This window comes from Pelophylax lessonae, assembly GCF_965119305.1.
Source record: "Pelophylax lessonae genome assembly, chromosome: 5".
NCBI lineage: Eukaryota > Metazoa > Chordata > Amphibia > Anura > Ranidae > Pelophylax > Pelophylax lessonae.
The window spans coordinates 172,968,783-172,995,726 of record NC_138772.1 but is presented as its reverse complement, the minus strand read 5'-3'; the positions used below and the strand labels follow the sequence as shown (position 1 = coordinate 172,995,726).

Genomic DNA, 26,944 nt, shown 5'->3' with positions numbered 1-26,944 from the left:
TCAGCCCGCCTCTCTGACTCTGCCAATCCAAGCAGGCTTTGCATTCAATAATAGAATACATCGCTCTCCCTGATTGGCTCAGCTCGGTATACTGTATGTAGCCGAAGCTACGGTATACCGGTACAGGATTCCCACACAGCCAGCTTCTTGAGATTACATCTACCGGTAATACTTATACTTAGGGTACCTTGGAGATATTATGAGAGATTACATGTATTACAGTACTTGGGGTACCTTGGAGATCTATGAAAAATCTGATGTTTTTCAATGGTATTGCCTTGCTTCAGAAGGGAGGTAGTCCTATACGGCGAGTATAGCCCAAAACCTATGTTTTAACTTGAAAATTAGGGGGGTCGTCTTATACGCCGGAAAATACGGTATGTCAAGAGCTTGCTGGTGATCTGCATTCCTCTCCTTTATCCACCCTTCACTAGTTACCTCTTTATTGTCAACACATCCACACTTCTATAGGTAAATGTTTTCACACAAAATTCACCCATTTTTCTAATGTCATTCATTTGGATACATTTGTGAAAGTTGTGGCACTCGTATGAAAAAAATGTATAACTAGACCCCCAAAGTCTCTATGTATACACAAAGACAAATGTGTCTTCCTCCCTATAGGTCTATGATATGTTCTTTCAAATCCCCCTGATCAGCATTCATCTATTTCTAGTAATCACAATACCCTCTACATGGAGTCATTCCCCATGCCTTGTATATCATGTCTTATATCCTATTATTTATTCCCAATATTTTATTTCCCAATGCAGAGACCCACAAATGAAATCCATATTAGAAGACCTCTGGGGGCACAGCTCTTTCATTGAGATCTGAGTGAGGAACAGGTTAGTACCTCCCAATCAGAGGCTGTTACTAATTACAGTACCGGTGTCGTGTCGAGGAATGCCCTCCGTCGGATAATGCCCGGGTCGGACTGCGCATGCTCCGTAAGTGACGTCACCCTGTCAGAACAGCTGATCGGCTGGGGTTGGCGCGTGCGCAGTCCGTCGGGGGCACAATCCGACGAGAGACAGAGCGGGGAAGAATCTAATGTCAGATTCTAACTCGCTCTGTACGATGATTACACATATGAAGATTCTAACTTGCTATATGTAACTATATATATATATATATATATATATATATAGTATATATATATATATATATATATACTATATATATACTATATATATATATATATATATATATATTATACTATATATATATATATATATATATACTATATATAGTATATTATATATATTATAGTAGTATAGTATATATATAGTATAGTATATTTATATATATATAGTATATATATATACATATATATACTATATATATAATATATACTATATATATATATATATATATATATATATATATATATATATATATATATATATATATATATATAGTTACTATATATATAGCTATATATAACTCATATGGCACACATTAAAGGGGCACCCTGAAATACTACGATCAGTACTCATATGGGACACATTAAAGGGGCACTCTGAAATACTATGATCAGTACTCATATGGGACACATTAAAGGGGCACTCTGAAATACTATGATCAGTACTCATATGGCACATATTAAAGGGGCACTCTGAAATACTACGATCAGTACTCATATGGGACACATTAAAGGGGCACTCTGAAATACTACGATCAGTACTCATATGGGACACATTAAAGGAGCACTCTGAAATACTAAAGGGGCACGCCGACTGCAATAATAAAAGGGCACTCTGGAATACTAAAGGGGCACGCCGACTGCAATAATAAAGGGGCACTCTGACCGTGGGTCATAAAGGAACTATGTGACTGGGACACATAACGGGGCACTCTGATAGGGACACTGATGTAAAGGAGGACTCTAACGGGGACACTGGATGTAAAGGGGGACTCTGACGGGGACACTGATGTAAAGGGGAACTCTGACGGGGACACTGATGTAAAGGGGGACTCTGACTGGGAGACTGATATAAAGGGGGACTCTGATAGGGAAGCCCTAGATGTAAAGGAGCACTCTAATGGGGACACGGATGTAAAGGAGGACTCTGAAAGGGACACACTGGATGTAAAGGAGGACTCTAACGGGGACACTGGATGTAAAGGGGGACTCTGACAGGGACACTGATGTAAAGGGGAACTCTGATGGGTCACTGATGTAAAGGAAGACTCTGGGACACTGATATAAAGGGGGACTCTGATAGGGAAGCACTGGATGTAAAGGAGCACTCTAATGGGGACACGGATGTAAAGGAGGACTCTGAAAGGGACACACTGGATGTAAAGGAGGACTCTGACGGAGGCACAGACACAGGCCAAATTACGGCGGGGGGACATGAACTGCATGACGGCGGGGACACAGGGTGGATGACGGCGGGGACACAGGGTGGATGACGGCAGGGACAGGGGCTGAATGACGGCAGGGACAGAGGCTGAATGACAGGGGGAAACAGGCTGCATGATGAGGGACACACTGATGAGGCACAAATGAGGAGGCACTCATTGGCATGATTTAGACACAGATGGGCATGAGACACAGGTGGGCATAAATAGGGCAGAGATGGGCATGGATGAGGTAGGGGCGGTGCCCATCGGTGTGTACGGCGTGCGAAGAGAGAGCTAAACCAGACATGCAGCGTTCTGTTGACAAATGATCGCTCTGTCATTGGATGGAGCGATCACATGGTAAATGGCCCCTGTCGTTGGCCCTTTAACACAATCCGTGGGAAGCGCGATTCGGATGTCTCTGTACGCCCTCCCAGAATAGGCCGACCATGCTGTAGCCATCATTGGGCTATGCCCTGGTCGACAAGTAGTTAATCCCCATAGTCTTAGCTATCCGATATTACCCGTAAAGCGGGGCTTTGCATTACTTATGTTCTGCAATATTTGGCCAAACTCAATCACAATGCCAGTCTCTGTGAAAATTTGGCGTTGCCCCCAAAAAATGTGTGTGGCTACTGGAGGTCCTCTAGTATAAGTTTGCCAAGTATGGTGCCCTGAACCCCCGTGGTTTGGGCTCTACATTTATAGAAGCTTGGCCTGCTATGTTAATCTATGGCAGAGTCTTAGTCTGGAAATTTGAGGGGCTACAGCTAGGACCCCAAATGAGTCCGGGGGCCATATTTGGCACAGAGGTAGGGGGGTCCTTCCTTTACCACCCCAAACATTTTGGGGTTTGTTAGCTCAAAATTTCCTGATCCACTTTTTCTAGGGCCCCTTGAGAGTATGTGGCCCCCGGGCCATAAGGCACAGCAGGGAGTGCTGGATACCATTGGACTATTCTGCGGTGGTCAGCTAAAGTCTACCCCAATGCAGGTCCCTGTGAAAATAAAGCATTGGCCCCAAACAAATGTATGTGCCAAATTTGGTGCCCCTGAGCACCGTGGTTTGGCTACCACAGGGCCCTACATTTAAGCTAGCCTGGCCCATTATGTTAATCTATGGTGCAGCCGCGATCAGGAATATGAGGGGCCACAGAGCGGGCCCCAAATTAGTCCAGAGGCCCAGAGGTAGGGAAGGTCTTCCTTTACCACCTCTACATTTTTGAGGTCGCTAGCCTGAAGTTTTATGGTCAGCTTTTTAGGGGGCCCCTTGGGAGTGTGTGGCCCTCTGGCACTAATGCGGAGTGGGGATTGGTGAGTACTGCAGGAATCTCTGGACTCTTAGCTATTTAACAATATTTGCAGAGCCTTTTCTCTGGAAATAGTCGACCAGTACATTTTGGGCTAGCGACTCCAAAATGCTTGGTAAAGGGAGCCCTCCCCTACCTCCGTGCAAAATATGGCCCCCCAGACTGATTTGGGGCCCGAGCTATTTCCAGGGCCACTTGAGAGTTTGTGGCCCTCGGCCCGTACCATGCAGCGGGGAGTGCTGGATATCGCAGGAATCCCTGGACTCTTAGCTGGACTCTTAGCTATTCAGCAGTATCTGTATAGCGCTGCTCTGCAGTTCCTGTATTCCATAGTGGTTAGCCAAATCGACCCCTATGCAGGTCCCTGTAACAATTAAGCATTGGTCCTGAAAAAAGCATGTGGCCCCTGCCACGTTTGAGGCCCCTAGCCACCAGGGTTCAGGTACCACTAGGCCCATAATTTAGGTCAGCTTGGTGCAGTATGGCAATCTTTGAGTGGGCACAGTTGCAGGGCCCCAGCTCGGGCACCAAACAAGTCCAGGGGACCATATTTGGCACAGTGGTAGGGGAGATCTTCCTTTACCACTCTGAAAATGTTGGAGTAGCTAGCCTGAAATTTTCTGGTCAACTTTTTCAGGGGCCTTTTGGGAGTGTGTGGCCCTGGGGCAGTACCGTGGAGAAGGGACTGCTGGAAACCATATTAATCCCAATATTCTTAGCTATCCAATGTTACCTGCGGAGCAGGGCTCACTGGTACCTATGTTCTACAGTATTTGTGCAAATTTGACGCCCATGCCAGTCCTCGTTAAAATTAGGCATCGTCCACAAAAAAATGTGTGTGACCCTGGGGGTCAGCTAGTATCCCTGTACCAAGTTTGGTGACCATATCCCCCCGTGATTTGGGTACCACAGGGCACTAAATTTATGGTACATTGGCCCGCTATGTTAATCCATGACTCTGATGGGGGTGGGAATTTGAGGGGGCCACAGCCCAGGCCCTGAAAGAGTCCAGGTTCCCTGAACATGTTTGGGGCCCACGTTGTGGCCCCTCCAAAATTCCCTACTGCGCCATATATTACCATAGGCTAGGCCAAACTAGCCAAAATCTAGGGCCCCACGGTAGCGGAACGATGTTGCCCAGGGGCACCAAACTTGGTATAGGGATACTAGAGGACCCCCAGGGGCCACAAAATTTTTTTGGGGCCAATGCTTAATTTTCATGAGGACCTTCATGGGGGTGGAATTTGCCCAACCACCGCAGGACATAGGAACTGCAGAGCCAGGCTCTGCAAATATTGTTAAATAGCTAAGAGTCCAGAGATTCCTGCAGTACTCACCAATCCCCACTCCGCATTAGTGCCCGAGGGCCACACACTCCCAAGGGGCCCCCTAAAAAGCTGACCATAAAACTTCAGGCTAGCGACCTCAAAAATGTAGAGGTGGTAAAGGAAGACCTTCCCTACCTCTGGGCCTCTGGACTAATTTGGGGCCCGATCTGTGGCCCCTCAAATTCCCGATCGCGGCTGCACCATAGATTAACATAATGGGCCAGGCTAGCTTAAATGTAGGGCCCTGTGGTAGCCGAACCACGGTGCTCAGGGGCACCAAATTTGGCACATAAATTTGTTAGGGGCCAATGCTTTATTTTCACAGGGACCTGCATTGGGGTAGACTTTAGCTGACCACCGCAGAATAGTCCTATGGTATCCAGCACTCCCTGCTGTGCCTTATGGCCCGGGGGCCACATACTCTCAAGGGGCCCTAGAAAAAGTTGATCAGGAAATTTTGAGCTAACAAACCCCAAAATGTTTGGGGTGGAAAAGGAAGGACCCCCCTACCTCTGTGCCAAATATGCCCCCCGGACTCATTTGGGGTCCTAGCTGTAGCCCCTCAAATTTCCAGACTAGATTAACATAGCAGGCCAAGCTACTATAAATGTAGAGCCCAAACCACGGGGGTTCAGGGCACCATACTTGGCAAACTTATACTAGAGGACCTCCAGTAGCCACACACATTTTTTGGGGGCAACGCCTAATTTTCACAGAGACTGGCATGGTGATTGAGTTTGGCCAAATTTTGCAGAACATAAGTAATGCAAAGCCCCGCTTTACGGGTAATATCGGATAGCTAAGACTATGGGGATTAACTACTTGTCGAGCAGGGCATAGCCCAATGATGGCTACAGCATGGTCGGCCTATTCTGGGAGGGTGTACAGAGACATCCGAATCGCGCTTCCCACGGATTGTGTTAAAGGGCCAACGACTGGGGCCATTTATCATGTGATCGCTCCATCCAATGACAGAGCGATCATTTGTCAACAGAACGCTGCATGTCTGGTTTAGCTCTCTCTTCGTACGCTGTACACACCGATGGGCACCGCCCCTACCTCATCCATGCCCATCTCTGCCTCATCCATGCCCATCTCTGCCCTATTTATGCCCACCAGTGTCTCATGCCCATCTGTGTCTAAATCATGCCAATGAGTGCCTCCTCATTTGTGCCTCATCAGTGTGTCCCTCATCATGCAGCCTGTTTCCCCCTGTCATTCAGCCTCTGTCCCCGCCGTCATTCAGCCCCTGTCCCTGCCGTCATCCACCCTGTGTCCCCGTCGTCATGCAGTTCATGTCCCCCCGCCGTAATTTGGCCTGTGTCTGTGCCTCCGTCAGAGTCCTCCTTTACATCCAGTGTGTCCCTGTCAGAGTCCTCCTTTACATCCGTGTCCCCATTAGAGTGCTCCTTTACATCCAGTGCTTCCCTATCAGAGTCCCCCTTTATATCAGTGTCCCAGAGTCTCCCTTTACATCAGTGACCCATCAGAGTTCCCCTTTACATCAGTGTCCCCGTCAGAGTCCCCCTTTACATCCAGTGTCCCCGTTAGAGTCCTCCTTTACATCCAGTGTGTCCCTGTCAGAGTCCTCCTTTAAATCCGTGTCCCCATTAGAGTGCTCCTTTACATCTAGTGCTTCCCTATCAGAGTCCCCCTTTATATCAGTGTCCCAGTCAGAGTCCCCCTTAACATCAGTGTCCCAGTCAGAGTCCCCCTTTACATCAGTGTCCCCGTCAGAGTCCCCCTTTACATCAGTGTCCCCGTCAGAGTTCCCCTTTACATCAGTGTCCCCGTCAGAGTCCCCCTTTACATCCAGTGTCCCCGTTAGAGTCCTCCTTTACATCCAGTGTGTCCCTGTCAGAGTCCTCCTTTACATCCGTGTCCCCATTAGAGTGCTCCTTTACATCTAGTGCTTCCCTATCAGAGTCCCCCTTTATATCAGTGTCCCCGTCAGAGTTCCCCTTTACATCAGTGTCCCCGTCAGAGTCCCCCTTTACATCCAGTGTCCCCGTTAGAGTCCTCCTTTACATCAGTGTCCCTATCAGAGTGCCCCGTTATGTGTCCCAGTCACATAGCTCCTTTATGACCCACGGTCAGAGTGCCCCTTTATTATTGCAGTCGGCGTGCCCCTTTAGTATTCCAGAGTGCCCTTTTATTATTGCAGTCGGCGTGCCCCTTTAGTATTTCAGAGTGCCCCTTTAATGTGTCCCATATGAGTACTGATCGTAGTATTTCAGAGTGCCCCTTTAATGTGTCCCATATGAGTACTGATCGTAGTATTTCAGAGTGCCCCTTTAATGTGTGCCATATGAGTTATATATAGCTATATATATAGTAACTATATATATATATATATATATATATAGTGTGTATATATATATATATATATATATATATATATACATACTATATATAGTATATATATATATATATATATATATATATATATATATATATATAAATATACTATATATATACTATAATATACTATATAATATACTATAATATACTATACTACTATAATATATATAATATAATATACTATATATAGTATATATATATATAGTATAGTATAGTATATATATATATATATATATATATATATATATCTTCATATGTGTAATTATCGTACAGAGCGAGTTAGAATCTGACATTAGATTCTTCCCCGCTCGGTCTCTCGTCGGATTGTGCCCCCGACGGACTGCGCACGCGCCAACCCCAGCCGATCAGCTGTTCTGACAGGGTGACGTCACTTACGGAGCATGCGCAGTCCGACCCGGGCATTATCCGACGGAGGGCATTCCTCGACACGACACCGGCTCTCAAAGTGGCCTGAAAGCGAGAAAGTAGAGTAGCAGATATTGTGTATTTAGTGCAAGGTCTGCTCTAAATGTTTCATAATGCAATGAGGTCTCCTTTAAAGTCGGAGTAGGGTGACATCTGGTGGACAATTTATAGAATGATAAAATAGATCCACATAGAATTGTATGTTTATCATTCATTTTAAAGACAATAAATGATGAACAAAACTTGTATTCACATATTTAAAATCTTGGATTAATAGACTCACTCAGGGAAATTACCTAAGCTTCTTGAGCCATTATAATGGCACAAGAAACTATCAGGAGTGGCAAGTGCCACATTAGCTAAGCAGGTAGACTTTTTTCAGGTCTACCTGCGCTACCTTCACCAGATCTCACAGTCTCTTTTTGTTATTCATTTGATATTGGGATTTTTTTGGTTTATTGATCCTTAAGTGCTCAGCAGCTTTCCACATTTGTTTATCCAGTTGCACTGATTTTCTTTATATATTATTTGCACCTAATTAACAGAGGTAAAGCACCAGTTTTTCAAATAGAAAACAGCCATAGATCCCCGCCAGGTGTCACCTGGCATACAAGATGTGAGCTCTCAGCAGAGAGCGCACATCCCACGTCCCATTCAGGTGTCAAACTGGTTGCCCTCCAGCTGTTGCGGAACTACAAGTCCCATGAGGCATTGCAAGGTTGACAGTTACAAGCATGACTCCCACAGTCAGAAGCATGATGGGATTTGTAGTTCTGCAACAGTTGGAGGTTCTCGAGTTGGACACCCCTGTCTTAGACCTTCCACACATGAGCGATTTTCTGCGTGAAGCTTGTAGCTCTAAAATGCTCAACAAACCAAATTCAATTCAATTTCTTGGCCCCTGTTCACATCTGAGCAACCTATCGCCTAAAGCAAAATGCCAGTCGCTCAAAAAAGTACACAAGCTTCTTTTTGGCAAAATACGAGCATGTTTGGCCTCATAGATTTTAATAGAAACAGTTGACTTGAGCGTTTTATGAGCGTTTTGTCGCGCATTTGCTCAAACAGCTGCTTTCCACCCCTAATTTCCCCTCCTTCTCCTCACCCCTAGTGCTTTCTACTGGCTAAACAAAAATGCCTGAAGCTGCGCAATACTTGTAATGTGCTTAACAAAAGCTTGTAATACACTTCTAAAACTCTCAAATAAAAACGCCAGTAAATCGCTACGCTCAGGTGAGAATGCCGCCTTTATGCAGGATAGCATGTAAAGTATAAAAGTTATTTATACTTATCTTAAACTGCCGATCACTTTTCAGATGATGGCGAGCAGTACTGCAAGTACAAACCAAACTAATTTTAATGCAAATATGCCATTTATAGATGATAAAGTGACACAGCAAGCCATGTCTACCAATTGCTGTGGAAGTGTCCATAAAGGGCCAGTTGGTTAGGTTTGCTTTCCAATCCAAAGCTCCCCAGTGTTCCACTGCTATGACTTAAGATCTTGTTAGTGTGATACATAAGTTGGCCATACATTGATTGGATTTTGACATTTCCTGCTGAATCTGCCAACATTTGATTTGTGGGTGGCTCTGAAATTGCTAGGTGGGAAATTGTTGGCCCAACATTTAGTTCAGTAAATAAGCTGCAGTCACTCTTTGATTATTCTGACAGCAATGGGCCCTGGCTATCAGAATACCATAGCGGGCGGGCGGGGGGTGGCGTTTGTCGTGTATAGCAAGTATTAGGCTAGCCAGTCCACTGGAATAGAAATGGGGCAACACAGAACAGTGGGCCAAAGGGTAAATGAAGCATACATATATTCACAAATTATATAGAAACATCTATGTATGTATTGTTATTAAGCTGCATTATTCTGTATTACAGATCTGCTCACTGTTTGAGTATTCTGACAGCAAAGGGCCCTGGCTATCAGAATACCATAGCGGGCGGGGGGGGGGGGGTTTGTTGTGTATAGCCAGTCCACTGGGATAGAAATGGGGCAACACAGAACAGTGGGCCAAAGGGTAAATGAAGCATACATATATTCACAAATTATATAGAAACATCTATGTATGTATTGTTATTAAGCTGCATTATTCTGTATTTCTGTATTACAGATCTGCTCACTGTTTGAGTATTCTGACAGCAAAGGGCCCTGGCTATCAGAATACCATAGCGGGCGGGGGGGGGGGGGGGGTTTGTTGTGTATAGCCAGTATTAGGCTAGCCAGTCCACTGGGATAGAAATGGGGCAACACAGAATAGTGGGCCAAAGGGTAAATGAAGTATATATATATATTCACAAACTGTCTTTATATGGAAACATCTATGTATGTATTGTTATTAAGCTGCATTATTCTGTATTACAGATCTGCCCGTCATAATTGTCAGAATGGGAATTCAGGGATTAATGAGCTTTGTGGGGTCGAACAGAAACTTCTGCAACAATGTGCAGATGAGAAACACAAAACTAATTATTGATGGAAACAATTTGTACCACAAATTATACTTCGATTCTGGTTTGGACCTCGTGCATGGTGGAGACTATGCCGCATTTACGGACATCCTTAATAAATTCTTTGAAAGTTTGGCAGTGTGCAATATAGAAGCTTATGTTGTGTTTGATGGAGGCTGTGATATATCAGATAATAAACTGGAAACCCAAAAGGAACGTTTCAGGGACAAACTCAGGATGGCTGCGAACCTGTCCACCGGGAAAGGCGGCAGTGTGCTTCCCCTCCTGATAAGGGAGGTATTTCTGCAGGTCTTGGGAAAGCTAAATGTGCCATTTGTTCAGTGTTTTGCAGAAGCCGATAGAGAAATAGTTGCACTAGCCAATCTGTGGAATTGCCCCGTGCTGACCTTTGATAGCGACTTCTGTATCTTTGATATAAAGGCTGGCTATTGTCCCCAGAACTCTTTTCAATGGAAAAATATTGGCACCATAAAAGAAAGCCAAGACTGTTATATACCAGCATACAGTTTCTCAGCACAGAGACTGTGCAATTATTTTAACAACTTAAACATGTCTTTGCTGCCTCTTTTTGCAGTTCTCTCTGGCAATGACTACATCAGCCTACAAGCTTTGGAGACCTTTTTTAGTAGGGTTCATTTTCCAATAGGAAATGTGAGTCACTGTGGCCGGAAACATGTTCGGATTCAAGGCCTGTTAAATTGGCTGTCTAGATTTGCAGATGTAGAGGAAGCCATGAATAATGTGCTGAAGTATCTTAACCTGAAGGATCGGGAGTCAGTCAGACAGCTCCTTTACTCAGCTATGGAGGAATATAACCTCAATGACACGGTCAATCTCGAGCCGTTTTTTCATGGAGGTTTGTACGTCTCTCCCACTGCAGTGCAGTTGAGCTTGCCAGATTGGGTTCAAAACGCTTTAGCAAAAGGATCTCTCTCTCCATTGCTGAGCGATGCTTTGGTATTAAGGAGAGTATTTCTTCATGCGCAGGTTGAGGACTTTTGGAGGATGTCTGCCCACTTGGTATCACAGCCTATTCGTAAAGTGATCTATGCACTACTACTAAACATGTACCAGAGCTCACAAGCTGAACTTCAAGAAAGTAAGAGACCTAAGCAGATATTTGTTGAAGAGTTTGACAGATTGGAGACAAATGTGAGAAGATCAAGAGTAGCGATCAGTTTAATTTCTGAACATAATAATGAAGATCTTTCACTTCAAAATCTTCCAAAGGTAAGGTTCTAGAGCTTTTATATTTAAACAGAGGGTTTCAATGCTAGGAAAAAATTCCTGTTGAATCAGCCAAAATTCAACCCTTGGGTGGCTGTAAACACCACTTAACTTGACAAACTTGGACTGAAAAATTTGGTGGAAAATTGTCGACCGAACAGTGACTGCATCCAGTCAGATGCAATCACTCTTCAGGTATTTTAACAGCAGAGGGTATCGGCTATCAGAATACAGTAGCCAGCAGAGGAGATTACCCCATCCGTGCTGTTTAGTGTGGACGGCGCAGGTTTTGATTTCTCTTGTTCAACCCATGGGGCTGATTTAGATAAATTAAAACTAGCATGGCTAGAATTACTTGAGGACTCTTTGTATACTGCACATACAATCTTCAAGAAAGATTATATGTGCATTTAGGCATGATATTTATTTGTTAAAGCCTCCCTTAAGTAGATATCCAAAAGTCCTGAGACCACTGCTGGGCACTGCCATTTTAGTTGTGATGTCAGCAGCTCCAGAAGACTCAGGCCCCTTATAGTACTTCCGTTTCCTCTTCCCCTGGCAGCTACATAAAAGGTTATGTAGGGAGGGGAGAGGTGGAGGAGTTGTCCCAGTACAGAGAGGATTTAGACACTCTCAGGAGAGATGATTAATAACATTTGCTACGGTAGCAACTTTAGAGGCACAGAGCCAGTTAAAAAATGTTTATGGAATGGAAAAATTCTGCAAGTAAGCATTTAGACTTGATTATTTTGTACTGTTACCTGCAGGGTTTTAGGTTTGTGACAGGGTTTCTTTAACCACTTGCCAGCCGCCCAACGCAGATATACTGCGGAAGGGCGGTTCGGCTGCGCAAAATCACGTAGATCTACGTGATTTTATGAACGCGGCTTTCAGTTCAAGGAAAAAAAGTACATGCTGCTTTTTTCCTGCACAGAGCTGTACTGGAACGCAGTAAAAAGCATCAAAAACATACTGGACCCCAGTAAAGTGGAAAAAAAAAACCCCATACAAAATATCTCTAAATGGGATCGCATCAAAAATGCATTTATAAAAGCAGATGCAGAAACGCATCTGGAATGGATTTGGAGGACATTTTGTAGTGTAAACGGGCACTAAAAGTTGCAGTACTTCCAGTAGTGTTATGGCAGTTTCATACTGCCGCACTGCAGTTTGGCCTCAATGCGGGTGCAGCTTGGTATACCCGGGTTTTTTGTGCGGGTTACCTGTGATCTCCCATAAACTTTTTCATTAGATTGCGCATTTTTAGTGTGTTTTTTGAAAGTGCATCAAAAGTTCTGCATGCTGCATCTTTGGTGCACTTTCAGAAAACGCACCAAAAATGCACGATCTGATAGATTTCTTTGGGAAACTGCGGGTAACCCACATGAAAACTGCGGGTACACTGGGTTGCATCAGTGCTGCTGGCAAATGAATGCACTGTACAAACCTAATGGCAGTACGATCTCAAATATTCAGTAAATGAAGTCCATTCTGGTGTACTTGGTTTTGATCGAGAATAGATGCTAAATAGGTCTGCTATTAAAATAAAAAAAGAAAATTGTGCTTCAACTTTCAGCTCTCTTCGGCCACAAGCTTAAAGCTCCTCTTAGGGACCATTGGAGTGAAAATGACTGATCTGAAGTCCGTACCTCCGGCTCACCACCTAACACTGGCTGCTCTGTGTTACTGGATCCAACACGCTGACCCAAAAGTGAAAATGCATCATTTTAAAGCTGTCCTTATCGGAATTGTTTATGGAGAGATCTATGTCAATTTGAATAGGCCTGGTATGTAACTTTGCATCTATCTATCTATCTATCTATCTATCTATCTATCTATCTATCTATCTATCTATCTATCTATCTATCTATCTATCTATCTATCTATCTATCTATCTATCTATCTATCTATCTATCTATCTATCTATCTATCTATCTATCTATCTATCTATCTATCTATCTATCTATCTATCTATCTATCTATCTATCTATCTATCTATCTATCTATCTATCTATCTATCTATCTATCTATCTATCTATCTATCTATCTATCTATCTATCTATCTATCTATCTATCTATCTATCTATCTATCTATCTATCTATCTATCTATCTATCTATCTATCTATCTATCTATCTATCTATCTATCTATCTATCTATCTATCTATCTATCTATCTATCTATCTATCTATCTATCTATCTATCTATCTATCTATCTATCTATCTATCTATCTATCTATCTATCTATCTATCTATCTATCTATCTATCTATCTATCTATCTATCTATCTATCTATCTATCTATCTATCTATCTATCTATCTATCTATCTATCTATCTATCTATCTATCTATCTATCTATCTATCTATCTATCTATCTATCTATCTATCTATCTATCTATCTATCTATCTATCTATCTATCTATCTATCTATCTATCTATCTATCTATCTATCTATCTATCTATCTATCTATCTATCTATCTATCTATCTATCTATCTATCTACACAATGTGTTGCACTGTTGGCAGCAAACCTTTACTCAAACAACTATTTTGTGCCATGTGCTGGGTCCAGCTTCGTGATCTCTAATTCTTGGTGTACTGTGTTCAGAGGGTTACTGGAGGTGCTAAAAATCTTCATTGTGTTAAGCCACTTTGATCTTCCAGGACAGCTGCTATGAGTTCCACCACTGGAACAGCATTATAGGGATCATTGCTCTTCAACTCCTCCATTCAGAAAACATCTAGCATTCCTTCCACAAAATACAAGGCTTTCTCTGAATTGATAAGGTGGAAATTCTGACATTCATCTGCCCCTTGCCTCCCCTTGTCTTTTCAGAGAAAAATATTACAAGTCACTTTCTAACTAGAAAATCTTAATATTGTTAATATTTTATTTCTATAAACTCAATTTCTTTAAATATATTTTTCCTGGAGTTCAGGCTTGTCTGTTAGGTAAGGGGGGGGGGGACAGGTTACTCCAGTCTCCATTTGACCCACTTGTATATGCCTTACATAATATAATGACATAATTATGGCTAATATCTTCACACACATAATGATGTATCTTTAAAAACATATATATTAAATACACCTATTGTTCATCTTTAAAATACAGACAATTAGAGCCCATTCACACTAGCACGACTTGTGAGGCTACTTGTGTAGCCCCAGGTCACTTGACATAACAAAAGCAATGTTAATCAATCAGTGCCGTCTTAATTGGCACTACTGAAGTCACCCCGACTTCAGAAAAGGGTCCTGTACTACTTTGAGGCGACCTGTGATCCGACTGTCCCATATACTTCAATGGGAGTCGCCTCCATATCTTAATTGACACGACTTGTTATCAGACTTTCCAGGAAGAAGAAAGAGATTAGCCAGGCATTCCCCACAGACAAAGTCGCCTGTCTCTTCAAAGTAGTGCACAAGTCTCTTCAAGTCACGGGGCGACTTTCTGGTCATGGTAGTGTGAACCGGCTCTTAAGGATACATCACTCCGTTAACATAGCGTCAGCTTGACTGAGTCTCATCTAAAAGAATGTCAGTTTTCCACTTATTTATGCCCAAAGAAAACAGAGACATCTGCTGAAAGTATAAGACCCTATTGTAAGAGAAATTTTACAACAGAACATATATGAACTCTCTTTCACCTTAAGCAAGATGGACGCTGCACAGTTCAGAATCTTATATGCATAAGAGGGATTTTTAAATCCATTTTTTTTGTTCTATTATTATATTAATAACCCCCAATAATCCCGACAGGTCCATAGAGTGAACTTGGTGTTGAGTTATTCAATTTAAAGTCATCACAGAGGACAGGGGGGCACTCTTTATGTCTAGAGGAAAAGAGATTTAAGGCCCGTACACACGATAAGAAAATCTGAAGGGAAATTTCGTCAGATGACCGATCTGCCGATTTTCGGATTGTTAGTATAGTGCTTTCGACAGCCGAAAAAATCCTGATGTGCAGGCTATAAAAGTTTTATCGTCCATCAACACAACATCCGATTTTCGTCTAATTAATACAGTTTGACGGAAAAAAATTTTAAGAGCAAGACCAGGCATGCTCAGAGACGAAAGAACACATACAAAGCAATGCAACACATGACATCACTTCTGAAGTAGAATTCTGTCATACGGGAAAATTTGTATGAAAATAACCTCTTCACTTTCCACATCAGACTAGCATGCCACAAAAAACGGATGACAGATCATTCGATAATCTGATCGTGTGTACGGGGCCTTAGTCTCCAAATGCAGAAAGGTTTCTTCACAGTAAGAGCTGTGAAAATGTGGAATAGACTCCCTCCAGAGGTGTTTCTGGCAAGCTCAATAGATTGCTTTAAAAAAAAAAAAAGATCTGGATTGTTTCCTAAATGTAAATAATAAAACTGGGTACTAATATTTATAGGTAAAGTTGATCCAGGGAATATCCGATTGCTTCTCGGGGGATCAGGAAGGAATTTTTTCTCCTGCTGTAGCAAATTGGATCATGCTTTGCTGGGGTTTTCCTCTGGATCAACTGCGAGTATAGGATTGTGTATATGGGATTGTATGGTTGGGTTTTCTTTACGGTTTTTTGTTTTTTATTGGATGAGTTAGATGGACTTGTATGTAACTATGTGGGTGGCAGTTTTAAGAGAATTTGTGTTTACAAGCTGCCACTTACCAACAGATTACAATCACCCCCATTTTGTCTGCATCTATTTCCAGAGGGTATTAGATAGCTTGAGCTTGGGCTGTCGATAAATCAGAACTTTAGGTAAACAAACAGCTTAAAGGCATACAGTATGTTTTCCATTTTATCTACTAAGGAATTTATGATTGTGGCCAATCTTGTGATTTAGACATTTCTGCCACGTTGCACAGCCAGACAAAACGTATGTGAAACACCATCAGCTATCCCCAGAACAGCCTTTCTTTGTACAGCATGGCTGCGGTGTGTGAATCACAAGATTGTCTCAGTAAAGTCAAAGATCCTTTGGCAGCTGCTATAACTTTTATAACTGCCATGGATCAACTTTTTTCGTAGCATGAAAGTATGGTCATGTCATTGAAAAATGTTTAACCGATACGTAACATGATGCCGGAGGGAGGAGGTCATGTGAAGTAGATACCAGTGAGGACAGTGGAAGTTTCAAATCCGTAGATAACAACACGAATATTTGCCATAGTGTTTTATTTGAGCCTGTATGGAAAGGCAAAGCAACTTCTTTTCACATGTATTCCACTTGAATTGGAGATAAATTTAAGATAATAATGAGTTGATTGACAGGTGTATTTAACTTGCTGTTGACTTATTTTGACCTCTTATGTGTCTTGTTTCTAAGCTGAATTATCCTCTTTGAAGCAGGTTGCAAGCTTATTTGAAGCTTATAAAGTACCATTCAGCTCCAGTTTGTAAATGTTGAACACATATCCTAATGTGTTGAGTATTGATTGCCACTTTAAATAAGCGGTTAGCAGGATTTAGCACTTCTTGAAGCTTGTTGAAAGGCTGCTGAAGCCTGCTAGCGGCTTGTTTTAAATGGCAATCAACACTCTCATTAGGATCTGTGTTCAACATTTACAAACTGGAGTTGAATGGTACTTTAAAAGCTTCAAAAAAAGTTTGCTGAAAACTGCAGATGCTTTGCCAAAGCTTGCGGTTTACACCGCTCTAGGGACTTATTCACACTTGCTCAAATTATTGATGCTTAGCAAATGCGCATATAGCATTAATGCACATTAATAGATGCGGTTGATAAGCATTTAATGAACAACAAAAACGCTACCCTAAATGCCCTATGTGCGTTTGTGGCACAGTTGACATGTGTTTTTGGTGCGTTAAAACTGTGCCACAAACGCTAATTATTACCTGTAGGGTACTACTGCGTCGCAACCACATCCGGGTGTGGTTGGGGCGTGTTAACATACACTCCTTGAATGGAAGGAGTTGAAGTGCTTCAACTCCTTTCAAACTTGACATGAAGCTTCAATTTTGAAGCGACGCTAAGGGCTCTTTCACATGGTCCGCCTCCGTAGGCGGATCCGTGCTGCTCAGCAGGGGATCGTAAACACAGATCCCCGCTGAGCAGAAAGGTGACATCTCCCTCTCTGTGTGTGGAGAGGGAGGTGTCAGAGCCCCATGCACCTCTATGGGGGAATCAGATGAGAGCGGACCGCCTGTCCGCTCTCATCCGATCCCCTGGACGGATGGAAAATAGGGTTTCCATCCGTCCGGATTTCACGGACAGGATCGGATGCGGATGGCAGCGGGTGTCAGCGGACATGTCTCCGCTGCCCCATAGGGATGCATGGGGGATCTGATCAGATCCGCCTAAAAAACTGGCATGCGGATCTGATCGGATCGCTCGTGTGAAAGGGGCCTTAGGCTGTCAATTGTATCATTTGCAAAGGTGTTTGAGGGGCGTTAAAAATGCTCCTCAAACACCTGCTTTCAAAGCCAGTATGAACTAGGCCAAATAAAAGTTGAAGCCTGTGTGATTCTCATGACTGGTGTGGGGAGAGAAGCCGTTGTAATGTCGACTAAAGCTCATATACCAAGGCCCTGTATTCCAATATAGTTTCATTTAACAATAAGATGTCGGGTAGAGTTTGCCTTCAAGAAATCTGTGAAATTAGACTCAGTGAGACTCTTGCAGCATTAACTTCTTTTTTAGAGTTCCAGGGTGATGGCCCACAGGCAGTGTGTGAGCAGATGAAACGGATAAAGTCAGAAGGTGCACAGCATAGGAAGCTGAACCTGGAGGATCTACATATACTATGCCAATGGCAGTGCTGCCTGCAGATGGTCCTGTCGCTTAATCATCTTCTATGTACACCTCTACCAGTACCGGATTTAACCAGGTCAGAATACGCTGCTTCTATGCATTTTTCATAACCTATTCCATTATTATACATAATATAAACTCCATAGGTAGCCAAGGACCTTTCCCAAATGAGCCATGGAGACTAAGTGCTTAGGACAAGTACCCATTTACAGTATTCTGGTTATTTAAAGGGGAATTATAGTCATTTTAGGGCCCATTCACACCAGGATGTTATTGTTGCAGTGCATTTATGACGCACACATTATATGAGTTATGTTGTAATAAAGGCAGACCATTATTTTAAATGAACAAATACATGGCAATGGTCCAAAATTCTAACCTAGAGCATTTTTACTTGTGCAGCACAGAGGGTCCCGTTTACAACAAATGGCCCCGCAGGCAATAATGCACGTACCCTGCGTTACCGCAGTGCAGTGATGTGAATTGGCCCTTAATGATTTTTGGTAAACATCTAAAAAATCTGACTGAAGCTATTGTATCATCATTACAGGAAGGGAACTAGCCTTTTAAGATGGAGAGGTTAGTTATGGTGTACCCTATACATCCAGATTTAACAACCCCAATTCCAAAAAAAAAAAAAGGTAGGACGCTGTGTTAAATCTGCAGAAAAACAGAATGCAATGATTTGCAAATCCCAAAAACCCATATTTTATTCACAATAGAGAAACATTAAATGTTTACTCAGAAAATGTACCATTTTAATCTCTTCTCGCCGGCCGTATGCATATATGCGGCCTCTTGGCGTGTGGACCTTAACGCCAAGCGGCCGCATATATGCGTACCTAAATGTAAATAGAGCTGTGCTTTGATGCTGGCACGAGCATTGAGGGGCCCAAAAAGACGAACTCAAATTTTACGTCTTAGAAATACAAAAGGTGGGGAGGTTCACACTTCAGCCGACATAGCAGAAGAGTTCTGCTCTTTCTATCGGTCACTATATAACCTACCGGAAATAGGGAGCAAGAAAAGTCCAGAAAAGGGGAAGCAGATAGAGGAGTATTTACGAGACTCGGGCATGCGTACACTTTCAGAAGACCAAGTACTGACTTTGGAAGGCGAGATATCGGGGGAAGAGCTGGCCGCTGCGATTTCACAGACCAAGGCACATAAGGCACCTGGCCCAGATGGCTTTACTTTAAGTTATTACAAGAAATTTGGGGAGCGTTTAAAGAACCCCCTACTATCACATTTCAATGAAGTGGGAAGAAGAGCGGCGTTCCCGTTGGATTCTTTACGGGCGCATATTACTCTAATACTTAAAGAGGAGAAGGACCCCCTGTGTTGTGGCAGCTATCGCCCGATATCTTTGATAAATGTAGACACGAAACTATACGCAAGAATATTAGCAAATCGGCTCTTACCACATATGGCAGACTTGGTCCATTTCGACCAAGTGGGCTTTATTCCTACCCGGGAGGCCCGGGACAATACAATCCGAGCCATAGATTTAATACATCGGGCACGTACATCACGGAAGAAGATGGTTCTCTTCGCAGCAGATGCGGAAAAGGCCTTTGACAGGGTGGCGTGGGATTTTATCTGGGCCACCCTGTCATACATAGGCCTGGGACCACAAATGCTGCAATTTATACTGGCACTTTATACGGTCCCTACGGCTGCGGTTAGGGTAAATGAATGGAGTTCGAGTTACTTCCCTATCTCTAATGGCACACGGCAGGGGTGCCCTCTATCCCCGCTTATATTCGTGTTGTGTCTGGAACCCCTATTGTGCAGAATTCGGAGTTCTCCGGATATAGCGGGAATCCAAAGCGGGGGGGAACAACACAAGGTGGCCGCGTTTGCGGATGACCTGCTGTTTTTTGCTACTAACCCTTCTCTTTCATTACCAAATATTCTAGACGCCCTGAAAACATACAGTGGGTTCTCTAATTATAAAATTAATGTAACTAAATCAGCGGCACTCAACATATCGTTATCTGACCAAGAAGAGAGAGCACTTCGAACAGCGTTCCCGTTTCAATGGGCCTCAGATACGCTGAAATACTTAGGGATACAGTTAACGGTAGATCCCGCGGATCTCTATAGAAAGAATTACCTTCGGCTTGTAGGAAAGATTAAAGCAGATCTTAGAATATGGCAGCTGTTGGCAGTGCCGTGGTTTGGGCGCTGTAGCGTTATTAAAATGAATGTGTTACCCCGTATTTTGTATTTAATGCAGACAATTCCAATAGCAGTTCCAAAAGAATTCTTTCAATCAATCAAGGGCATACTCCGCGCCTATATTTGGGCAAACAAATCCCCGAGAATTAAGATGCAGACGTTGGCCTTACCCAAAGTAAGAGGTGGGATGGGATTACCAGATATCCTGAGATATTACAGGGCGGTCCATATAGTAAGGGTGGTAGACTGGCACTTCAATAAACTTACCAAACGATGGGTGGATTTAGAGAATGAGGAAACAGGTCAGCTAACCCCCCCAGCCCCATGGTCGGTGTTCGAATCAAAAGACGCTATTCTCAAACATCCTACAGTGGGAGCGACTATAAAAGAAACTAAAGCCCCGTACACACGTACCGATGGTCGGCTTACAAATGTTCCTCTTTTCTCCCCGGGATGTCGGTGTCTGCTGAAAAGTGCAAAGACAGCACAAGGACAGCACAAGAATTTTGTCCGCCGACTGCAGAAGTGATGTCATGTAATGGTTAACTTTCCCTGTGTTTTCTATTTTCTGAGCATGCCCAGTCTTGCAAATCTGCGGTCTGTCGGCCGAATTGTGTACTGACAGGCGAACAATCGTCCGTTCTGGTGTCGGCATACAAATATTTTCATGTTTGCAAGAAAGACTTTTGTCCGCGGATTGTGCGCAGACATCTGTCGGAGGCACCATACTAACACGCGTACAATCGGCAGATCCTTCGTCCACCGACGTTTGTATGCCGACGATCGGTACGTGTGTACGGGCCTTAAGAGAATTCAGTCGCATTGGAGGGTAGCCCCGGGTATATCTCCGATGACACCGATCTTGGGGAACCCGGATTTTCCCCCGGGGTGTATAAATGCCAGACTCCGTAGGTGGGCTCAGAATGGTAAAAGGCGCCTAGGTGATATATGGCAAAATGGGCCTATGCCCTCCCTAGAAGAACTTAGGACAGGTGCAGGAGAATCGCTAGATTATTTCAGCCTTTATCAGTTGTATAATTATATTAGATCAGTTCGGCAGAAAGGGTATGCACCACGAGAGCTAACGGATCTGGAAAATATGTGTAGAACAGGTAACGCGACGGGCCATTTGATATCAAGGTTCTATACACAATTGTCAGAAGATGAGGGAGACCAACAAGTGCCGTTTATCCAAAAATGGGAGCAGGAGTTAAACACTGTGTGGTCAAAAGAGCAAATAAATAAGACCCTGAGATTAGTTCACCAATCGTCACTAGATTGTAAGATCCAAGAGACAGGGTATAAAATTCTAACCAGATGGTATAGAGTCCCATCACTATTACACAGAATAAAAGAGGCGGTCTCAGGAAAATGCTGGCGGTGTGGATTGGAGGATGGAAATATGGTACATATTTTTTGGGGATGTAAAAGAGTGCGGCCATTTTGGAATAAGATAGCAGTGGCTATAAAACATATAGCCAACGTGGATATACTAGAGGACCCCGCGTTGTGCTTGCTGCATTTGACAGGAAGCTCAGTGCGGAGCTACAGGAAGTCCCTGACTCTGCGTCTGTTGAATGCAGCAAGGGCATGCATACCAATTTTCTGGAAACAGACAGTGATCCCAACTTACAAGTTGTGGTGTGGGAAGGTCAATGAGATTTTTAAGATGGAAGAACTGTCCGCCATATTGGGAAATTCAGAGGATCAAGTTAAGTTGAGATGGAGACCCTGGGTGCAATACTTGGAAGCCAATTCTTCTTAAAGGGAGTTTAAGAGAGGGTCACCCTGGGCGGAGCCTGGTCCAGGCTGCGGGGGGACGGTCCCCATACCCCTTCTGGCGTACGGTAATATAGTATGGAATACATCTTCATACGAAGAAATGTTGGGAATGAGTGCATAAAAGTATAAAAACTTTCTTTTTTGTTTTTTTTTTATTTTTTTTTCCTGTTTGTTTTTTTTTTTTTTTTGGTTTAATTGGGGGGAGGAAGGAGGGGGAGGTAAGGGGGGTGGGGTTTGGTCAGATCTTGACAATCTTTGTTTGAAATGTATGTATATATAAAAAAATCACCAATAAAGATATAAATTAAAAAAAAAATAGAGCTGTGCCCAGAGTGCACGCTCCTGGCACAGTTACTGGCAGCTGATGGAAAGTAGAGAAGTATCGCAAGTAGAGATTAGGAACTTTCCAGTGACAGCCAGTCACGGCATGCATGTGATCAGAAACCCCGCCCCCACCTCCTGGCATCCCGGAAACCTTTTAAAGGGCTGGGAGGTGCTGGTGTTAGGAAATAAAAGATCATTTTGAAATTGATGGCAGCAACACATCTGAAAAAACTGGGACAGGGCAACAAAAAGCTGGCAAAGTAAAACTAAAATTTCAAAACATTTATGACAGGGCCATGTTTACCACAATGTAGTACTCCCTCTTCTTTTCACAGCACTCTGCAAACATCTGGGAACTGGAGAGACCAGTTGCTGGAGTTTTTGGAGAGGAATGTTCCATTTTTGCCTGAGCATATGCTGCTCTAAAACCTAGATATAGCTTTCAGCGTTGATGGTGCCTTTCCAGATGTGCAAGCTGCCCATTCAATACACATTCTTGCAACCCCATACCATCAGAAATACAGGCTTTTGAACAGATCACAGATAACCTCCTCCCATGCTCGCCTCCAGGACTTTACCAGAGCCTCTCCAATCCTGTGGAACTCCTTACCCTTATCTGTCCGATTATCTCCTACTCTATTAGCTTTTAGGCGATCTCTGAAAACCCTCCTCTTCAGAGAAGCCTATCCTACCCACACCTAACAACTCTACCTCCATTTTACCCATCCCCCTCGGTTACTGCCTTTTGTTTCACTTGACCCTCCCTTCTAGATTGTAAGCACTAACGAGCAGGGCCCTCTGATTCCTCCTGTATTGAATTGTACTGTAACTGTATTGTCTTTCCCCACACTGTAAAGCGCTGCAGAAACTGTTGGCGCTATATAAATCCTGTATAATAATAATAAATAATAATAATAACAAGCCGGAAGGACCCTCTCCTATTTAGTAAGAACAGGGCGACCAAATAATGTCCAATTTCAATTCGCCTGACCCCAGAACAGTTTTCCACTTTGCAACAGACAATTTTAAATGAGCTTTGGGCCATAGAAGACGGCGGAAGTTTTTGCAATATGTTCAGGTATGGCTTCTTCTTTGCATGACAGAGCTTTACCTTGCAATTTTGGATGGGGCAACAAACTATATTCACAGTGATTTTTGGATGTATTCCTGAGCCCATGCAGTGATGTCTATCCCAGACTCATGCCTGTTTTTAATGGAGTGCTGTCTGAGAGCCCGAAGATAACAAGGCATCCAATATTGCATTTCAGCCTTGTCCCTTGCACACAGATTTCCCCAGAGCCTCAAAATCTTCCAAACTACAGCCCTCCAGTTGTTCAAGAACTTAAACTCCCATCATGCCTAGTCATGTCAGAGTTTTACAATGCCTCATGGGACGTGTAGTTCTGCAACAGCTGGAGGTCCATCATTTGGAGAACCTGGCTATAGATGATATCATTTTGCAATTTTACGTTGAGAAACATTCTAAAATTGTTTGACAATTTTTAGACACAGCTTTTCACAGATTGGTGAACCTCTGCCCATCTTTATTTCTCCTGAGACACTCTGGCTCTCCAAGATGCTCTTTTTATACCCATTCAGGTTACTGATCTGTTGCCAATTAACCTAATTAGTTGCAAAATGTTCCTAGTTGTTAGTGCCACTTACTTTGCCAGCCTCTTGTGGCCCTGTCCCAACTTTTTTGAAACGAGTTGCTGCCATTAATTTCAAAATAATTTTTTTTTTTTTTCATAAAATGGTACATTTTCACAGTTTAAACATTTCATATATTTTCTATTGCGAATAAAATAGGGTTTATGAGAGTTGCAAATCATTGCATTTGTTTTTTTTCTGTAGATTTTACACAGCACTCCCAACTTTTTTGGAATTAGGGTTGTGGATTTGACACTGATTAGTGTGTAAAAAGCATCTTTCTCAGTGATTTTGACAGACAAACTGTTAAGCATCACTAGCTCATCGATCTAAACACATTAATTATCATGTAGGATTTACTGTGTGTTCTGAAATGGGATTATAATGCTTCTTGAAGCTCTCCATTCAGATGGCCTAAAAAGAAGATGGGGTACAGTTATCTTTATCATAATCATCATCATTAGCAGCAAGAATTTCATACAATAGGAAACTGTTGCGTTTGTCAGGGTAATGTAAAGTTACTACAGCCAACCTGTTTCATAGTTACAAAGTCTTTCTAGTTTTTATTGTTCTCTTATAGTAAACTGTTAAAACACAGCAAATTGTTATATGTCTGTCTTTCTCTCCCATTGTCTAGATTGTACAACGGTTCTCTTGTGTATGATTTGGTGCAGAAGCTGAAGACGTTGTCTATTGCTGAAGACATTTTCAAGCCATGTCCACCTCTGGAGAGGTTATATCGGGACTGTGTTGGTGCTGTAATGTCTGCTGTACCACCAGACTGTTTCCAGAGTAGATCTAAATCAGCAGCCAAAAAATCTAAGAAAAGTACTAAATCGGGCAAAACCTCAGCCAATATGCCAAACAAGACAGAGAATCAGCCACAGCGTAACATAAGCAACCGATTTGCTACTCTGCAGCTAGAAGACTGACCTTCTAGTGCAATTTTACCAAAAAATGAATCAAAGGGCAGTGGACATATTACAGCATGCAAACACCGGTAAAGGTTGGAAATCTTCTCAGGAATAGGAGAGCAACTAAAGGCAATGTACTTAGAAATCTATTACTTAAGAGCTGTCACCATAACAGCACTAAGGGCTACTTATTCCATCCTGCTGCTGTTCACTATGCTTGGTAGATTAAAGGTTGAGTGTTCATACACCATGAGGACTTCACCATAGATTGAATTAAAATCACAGCATGCATGGAGTCATGAATAATCCCTGCAATGTTTCTAATATGTGTTTTTCCTATAACAGTCAGCTCCATCTAGTGGCTAGAATGCAGTAATTCCTAGTTGAGTTATTACAGGAAAAATGACATTACTGCTATTAGATGATACATTACGGGGATTATTCATGCTGGTTGTGTCAATGCGGATTCATTCACACAGAAAATTTTTTTTATAAATGGATTCTTGAGTCTCTTACAGACTTTTCCAATTAAATGGTTTAGGAATACAGCAACCCGAACAACCAGTGTGGTTGTGGGTTCAGTAAAGTGCATTCTAAATGGCTACTATAGGTTTCTACACTTTGTACCTAATTAGTTGCTTACTTACCTAAAGAGTGTCTCAACTTTTGTGAGGAAAGGGGGAAAAAAAAAAAAACCCTTGGCGATCCTGTACATTGCAGGGATTTAAATGGTAACTCCACTTTAATGGGAAAAATATAGCAAATAAAAAGAAACTAACAAAGTATATACAATTGCTACACAAGCAATATTGTTATTTAAAAAAATGACCTTTACTTTTCAATCTGCTGTACTGTAATTTTCTGTAAAATTCAATGTAATATGGCAACCTGGAGGTTTTCCGTACATCGTTGGTATACAGAGCTTATCCAGAAATGTAATTTCCTGCTTGTGTGATTGGTCCATTGATTTTCTAAGAAGTCTGCACTAAGATACAAGTCCGATTTTAGGCATCCTCATTTTTGGTGCGATAATCCTAAATAGTTAATTTCTTCTAAAGGCATACAGACTCTGCAGCTTTCCTCATTAAATAATGGAAAAAAAAAAAAAGTAACCTAGTTAGATTCCCTATGGAAATTTTTTAGTACCGTAGTTTGTCGCCATTCCATGAGTGTGCACAATTTTAAACATGTTAGGTATGCATTTACTCGGTGTGATATCAGCTTTCATAATATACAAAACAATTGGGCTAACTGTTTAGGTTTTTTTTTAAAAAAGTAAAGTGTATTTTTTCCAAAAAAAAATTGCTTTTGAAAGACTGCTGTGCAAATACTGTGTGACATAAAATATTGCAGCGACCACCATTTTATTCCCCAGTCTTTGCTAAAAAAATATATATACATATATATAGAAATGTTTGTGGGTTCTAAGTGAATTTCTAGCAAAAAATACTGATTTTAACTTGTAAGCAACAAGTATCGGAAATAGGCTTGGTTCTTAATTGGTAATTGTGGCAGCAGACACGGGGAGAAGAACCCCAGTCTGCTGTCACAGCGGGGATCGCATGGGGGGGGGGGGTGCGTTTTGTAGGGGAAGCGGAATATGGGTGTACCGTGTATCAGGTTAGAAAAGGTAAATTTATTCTTTAAAAAGTACATATGCAAGACATATGGATACTATACTTCCAAGTATAAAAAGTTCAATAAAGATTGTATTTTTATATACAATGTACATTTTATGGAACGAACATTTTTAAACAAAAAAAAATATATATGTAATTTAATAAATTAAATTCCTTTCATGCAAAAACATAATATAGAAAGTCAGCTTGGGAATACGTAGCC

The 26,944-nt window shown here is 42.4% G+C and overlaps 1 protein-coding gene across 1 annotated transcript; it reads left to right on the top strand.

The window, feature by feature from the left end:
• Nucleotides 1-754: 754 nt before the first annotated feature.
• Nucleotides 755-25,154, top strand: ASTE1 (asteroid homolog 1). The gene is made up of 5 exons (XM_082257962.1): nucleotides 755-848; nucleotides 10,145-11,481; nucleotides 13,055-13,265; nucleotides 18,141-18,327; nucleotides 24,826-25,154. Exons 2-5 carry the CDS (start codon nucleotides 10,168-10,170, stop codon nucleotides 25,118-25,120), a joined length of 2,007 nt encoding a protein of 668 aa, XP_082114088.1. The 5' UTR covers nucleotides 755-848; nucleotides 10,145-10,167; the 3' UTR covers nucleotides 25,121-25,154.
• Nucleotides 25,155-26,944: the final 1,790 nt, after the last annotated feature.